The 6,000-nt window shown below is 44.5% G+C and overlaps 1 protein-coding gene across 2 annotated transcripts in view; it reads right to left on the minus strand.

Annotated features, from left to right (window-relative positions):
- PRKD1 (protein kinase D1) overlaps nucleotides 1-5,652 on the minus strand; it is a 316,426-nt gene extending 310,774 nt beyond the window's left edge. Inside the window, exon 1 of one of the 2 annotated variants that reach the window (XM_054027843.1) lies at nucleotides 5,094-5,652. In XM_054027843.1, coding sequence (XP_053883818.1) covers nucleotides 5,094-5,285 — 192 coding nt within the window. In that variant the 5' untranslated portion in view covers nucleotides 5,286-5,652. The remainder of the gene's footprint in view (nucleotides 1-5,093) is intronic. The other variant, XM_054027842.1, reaches the window with a different exon arrangement.
- Nucleotides 5,653-6,000: the final 348 nt, after the last annotated feature.

Genomic DNA, 6,000 nt, shown 5'->3' on the forward strand with positions numbered 1-6,000 from the left:
TTCATGAGAAGTGTCCAGCTCCAGTCTGTTACTACTCAGATGCCTGTTGCTAACAGCAAATGTCTACATCAAAGTGTATATGGATGCATTATTCTGCCTGCAATACATCTCTACCTTTGTTTTATTTTGTTTCCATTTTTCTGTTACTAAATGGTCTGTTTGTAAAAATACAACATTCTTTATTGTGAAAATTCAGTAATACTGCAAAGTTGTAATTGGTTATATCTGAATAAAGTTTTATGGCATACAAAGGCCGAAATCTGTCTCTCTTCACTTTTTAACAACAGACACAAATTAACACTCCTGTAGCATTAGCTGTAACCATATTCTGGCCAGTTTAGGACTCACATATATCACTCACACAGATTACTCATCCCAGAAGCAGAAGTAATCCAACATGAGGCAGTGTAGTAGCCACACAAAGACCAATTTGAAACACACAAGGCACACATCATGACTGCTGAGCTCTCTGGAATATTCATCCACAGCCTATCACATGAGCTTGAGGAATGTCAACTCTGTGGGCCTGGAAAGAGACAAGACTGGGTCCCAACAGTTGCACTCATCGGTCTACTGCTGCCTATAGCATCCACAGGGAAAGAAGATGAGCCAGCCAGTGTTTGATGTTAAAATATTAATGGTTATACCTCATAAAAATCCATGTCTTCATGTCAGAGAACTAAATAACATATTCATTTGAGGATTGAAAGCTTGTAAAATGACACAAATTCTATGGCTACCCCACCAATTAGCCGCATTTTTATTAGCAATAATATATGAATTGTCTCAATCAAAGAAGCTCGGTACAACAGCACACTACAACAACACATCAGATACTAACAGAAACAAATACTTTCAGATAATTAGAAAACATGTATAAAATTCAGCTCCCCCCCCCCCCCCCCGCATTGTATTTATCAGTGTGTGGCACAAAATAAGGTATTCTTACTTTCTTAATGACTGCCAAAACAATGTGTTCCCTTAAATCTCAGCCTGAAGAAGCATTCTATTGTGTTCAGATAAACCCCAAAAGGACGATAATTCAAGTTCTGTGTCTACAGACAACAAAACTTTTATTTTGCAATATTTTCTCAGTCTTATGGAGGAAATATTCTAAAAGTCAAGTGCTGACATTTTCTGGTAATTCTCATTCCTTTTCAATTATATCACCACTTTGACAATTTTACTCCACCTCAGATGAAGAACAAATAACCCCACATGAACAATCCCGAAGAATTTTGTTTTAGCGGTTCTAGCTATGAATCACATATATTTCAAGGGGATTCAATTTAGTCAGCTTCAGAGCAGTTCTTAACAGATTCAGAGATGTTTGAGTTCATGTTGCCAATTGACATGTACCACTGCACCCTGATAAAAGGTCAACATGTTCCCCCCTCCATATAACTATCTCAGGATGATACTCATGCAATAGCACTTTTTGTGGCCAACACAGAACAATACACTTTTGACAACAATCTTTTTCCTTCCCTTCACCACCCATGTCATTCACATTATTAGTTGCTAATGTAACCATATTCGCTTACAAAATAAAAGCACCTTAATCTTTATATTTCAGATACTATCATTACTCACATATACATGCACATGATCCATAAACTACGTGGGCCTAATCCTACAAGCATGTGCTTAACTTAATGCACTGTGAGAGGTTTCATTTACTTTAATAGTGCTACTTACATTGCATAAAGTTAAACGTGCATAAATCTTTACAGGATCGGGGCAAAGGCACCAGTCTTGCAGTGAGACCCAACACAAGTGAACCTCTGCATTCATGCAATGCTGCACTGACTTCAGTGAGATTCTGTAGAGGCACAGGGTCTGTCTGCACAGACTTTCCTGCAGGATCGTGGCCTAATTTAGGGGAGACATATGTGAGCAACCCTATAGCTAGAGTGAGTTTATGATCACCATAAAAGAGGGAAAGTCTAATATGTCTAATATTACAGTCTAATATGGCAACCAAAATTGAATAATTAAATTAATTTAAATTGCATCTCCTGAATCCCAGTCTAATGCCTCATGGTACAAATTTGGAACAGATTACATAAAACATAGTACTTGCCTGGTAAGTAGTAGGTACCTACTTTACAGGCACAAAAGTACTTGAGAACAGTGTGATGTTTCAGTACAACAGTCACTTCCATGAAATTTCCTTCTTAACCTTGACAAGCAAGTTACAATTTCCTGTAATATCAAAAGTAAGCAAATGCTTAAAATTTAAACAAGTTACAGTGCTATGCTCTTGCAAAAATAACAAGCATGTGGTAAGGTAACAGGAAAACAGGCTCTTAACAACAACAATAAAAAAAACCTTCTTTCAAGCTCTTGAGCATAAAATAGTTCAGAATAAAAATATAGAGAAAATAAGCAGTTGAAGGGACACTTACTCCATAAAAGGTTAAATTGTTCTTTGCTAGATTAGCCTTTATTATCGCTTCTTCATTTCTTTCTTAATTGAAAGAATCTCAGAATTCTTGTACAATCAACTGCAAGATGTTGACACTGTACTCACTGCTACTAGTGTGCTTTCAACATGTATACAGCCATCAGCTTCATATTTTTGTACACTAACTTTATGATAACAGAAGAAGACGTATTTAATTTAGTCATACATATTGAAATATTCTACCCAGTAGCTCGAGATGCTTGTGCAATCTTTTAAAAGACAAAAACTAAGAACTCAATCCTACATATACTTACAACAAAGAGTAACTTTACTTATGCAAATAATATTGTGTATAATGAGACTACTCATGCAAATAAAGTTATGCTATGTAGGTGTTTGTAGGGTGGGGAAATTCCTCCAGTACAAATAATTTATAAATTACTCTTTACCAAAAAGATATAAGCCACCAGCAACAAATCTACCTTTCTTCAACCATTCCCCTCCCTCAAGCTCTTCTCTCCCCCCAAAGCCTGGAAAAACAGATGACCTTTGCAGCATCTCCTGAACAAAAACAAACTGGGGCTCTGATGGACCATGGGAATGAGAGAGACCCACATTTGAGGACACTACAAAGAAAAACTCCTCATTATCTATTTCTTTTTCAAGTGAAGTTATATGTTACAGTTACTAAATATAACTGTTTAAGATTTTTATGCCAGTTCTTACTAAAAACAGTATATCAGACATGAGAGCCAATTTATTTAAATTAGTAGTCCTTCTTTAGGCAACATACTAGTGTTGTGAAATAATGTTACAGACACAAAATACCGCACACTGGAATACTTCAAACAGATTAAATAAATATGCTAGTCTGGGCACAAAACTATGAACAATGGATGCAGTGATCTAGGTTCCATTATTTCCCGTACAATAAGTTATGAATGGTCGAATGGATAAAAGTACTTCATGTCTGCCTTCTATATAGAAAGCAATCTGCTTCTGTCTAGCTTTGAAAATAAACACTGTAATATTAAACAAAAGGATACGTTTTCCATATTGAATTTAATTAAATAAGTGTGCACATCAAAACAAATAACCTCTTCTTAAAATGTGTTTTAAAAGTAGATATTTTAAAATCTACGCTGACACGTTCTAACTGTTTTGAAACCACGTTTATTAAATACACTGTAATAAACAAAATGGAAAAGTTCACCACATTTAAGGAAACTTTGTCTGATTTACACCAAGACTTAAAGTGAAACCATCAACCTAAAAACACGCACATGCCCCTGCCTGAAATTCTTTTACTTATTATACCTGAGATCATTATAATGAAAAAATTAGAGAGAAATGGTTTCTTTACTCTTTCAGTTTGTTTATTTTGGATATCTGACTACACCATGTCTCATCATTTTCACTCTTTTCCCCTCTATAGTCAGAGTCACCTGTTTGTGTGGGTCTTTCCCACTCCAACAGAAGAGAGCAAAAAATATTATTTTGAAAATGTGTGATTGCCAGTTTAGGTGGGTTTACCAATGAAGGGGAGGTGGAGAGAGCTAAGGGCAGATGTGACGTTTACTAGATTTCAGGTTGACTAATAATTATACCAGAATTCCAAATGAAAAGCAAACCAAGCAAATATGTGTCATCTTTACAAAGTTTGTCACTTCATAACTTCCTGGGACAAAGATTTCTGCTCAGCATTCTACACAGGATTTCAGCTAGTCAGTGGTTCTACAACTACAAAGATCAGAAGGGCTGTTGACAGGGAGCGATTCAATTAGCCTCATTTTACACAGAGGTCACCTGCCAATTCCCAAGGCTGAAATTCAGCACCAGCTCATTCCAGCGACCTCCCTCTACCCCACATCCCTTTGTACTGCACAGACTGGCGCCTGCCACTTATCATCACTTCCGTTTTCACCCAGCTCAATTTGTCCCCAAAATGCTTTTTAAAAGCCAAGCGTTTCATAAGCGCTAAAGAGCTTGTTTAGCCTGTTGTCATCGTTTGATGGGGAACTAGGGCAATAGATCTTTGCGGTTTACCCTCCCTATCATGTTACCGCCCAGCTGCAGAAAAAATCTCCCCCTGTCCTCTGGAGACGCCAGCAGACCCGCATTAAAGTGCCACATAATACATGATAAGTGTGTCAACTTGCAAGGTTAAAGCCTGCATCAAATGGCACCGAGCGCAAGGGGACAGAGGGCGCCTGGATTGCTGGACATGGCCTGCCTGGGAAGGAGAACGCGTGAAACGCTACCTACTGGCTTGGTTCCCAGTTTGTAAAGTGGAAAGTTTCCTCTGCCACCGGGGCTGGGAGGGAGTAACACTGGAAGGAAGTTATTGTGCCACCCCTCCTCCCCCTCCCGGCCAGCTTCGTCCCCTCCCCACCCCTCCAAAGCGCACTGATGGAGGGGAGGCTTGTAAACCGGGCCCTGCCCGCATGGCGACTGAGCCATTCGAGCAGCAAGCCAGCCAGCCTGGCCGGCGTCCCGAGCGAGACTTGCACAACTAGTACACGGGGCAAGCCGTGGAGAACGGAGCCAGGCGCCAGCGGGAGCAGGAGCGAGTCTCTCCCCGCGATCGCTGCATTCATCCCGGAGCGAGACCCCCGAGCGGCGGGGGACCAGCTGGGCAACAGGGAAGTTCCGAGGGCGAGAGCTCCGCCTCTGGGTCCCCTCTTACCTTTTGGTCCACGATGGAGCAAGCCATTTCCCGGACGTGCGCCAGGCTGAATTCCCCCGAGGAGTCCTGCAGCAGCAGCACCGGCTCCCGGCTCAGCCCGATCTGGAGGTGAAAGGAGATGCCGCCGCCGGGAGCAGCCCCCGCCGCCGGCTGCAAAGGGCTGGGCGGCCGGATCACCGGAGGGGCGCTCATGGAAAACTTCCCGCAGGAGCAGCAGCAGGGGCGGCGGGAGAGGGACAGGGAGGCGGGAGGGGAGAGGCAGAGAGAGACAGCCGCGTGAAAAGTTGGTGGGAGCCCCAGGCGCGGCGCAGATCCCCCCGCCGAGTGCCCGGGAAGCCCCGGCGCCGCTCCCGGGTGAAAATGGCGGGGGGAGGGGGAGGACTCGGAATCGGATGCAGACAGGAAAAGGCGGCGAGACGCCCAGAGCGAGGGGGGAGCCCAGCCCAGCCGAGGTGCCGCCGCCGCTGCTGGCTCTGGCTGCGGACTGAAGGCGGCGGTCAGCGCGCCGCACGCTGCGAGCCCAGCAGGAGGGAGGAGGCAGCGCAGCCATGAGCCACCACACGGCGGCCGCCGGAGCAGCAGCCGGCCCAGCTCCCAAGTGCCCGGAGGGGGCTGAGGTGCCCGCCTCCCTCAAGCCCCCAGCTAGAGATCTCACCCCCGCCCCAGGCGAGGAGGGGCCCTTGGACCACGTCGTTTCTCCCTTCAAGACAGCCAAGCCCCAACCCCACCCCGCGGCGCCAAGTTCTCCGCTTCCCGCTTCTCTCCCGGGACACCTGGAGTCCGCACCTCCCGCCCCGCTCTCATCCTCCTCCCGGCGCTCCCCTCCCCGAGCCGGCTCCCTCCAGACGGGAGAGCGGCTGTCTGGTCCACGAGCATCCCCATCCCGGGCGCAGTACCTTCAAAGCCG

Source organism: Malaclemys terrapin, chromosome 4 (assembly GCF_027887155.1).
Source record: "Malaclemys terrapin pileata isolate rMalTer1 chromosome 4, rMalTer1.hap1, whole genome shotgun sequence".
NCBI classification, from domain to species: domain Eukaryota; kingdom Metazoa; phylum Chordata; order Testudines; family Emydidae; genus Malaclemys; species Malaclemys terrapin.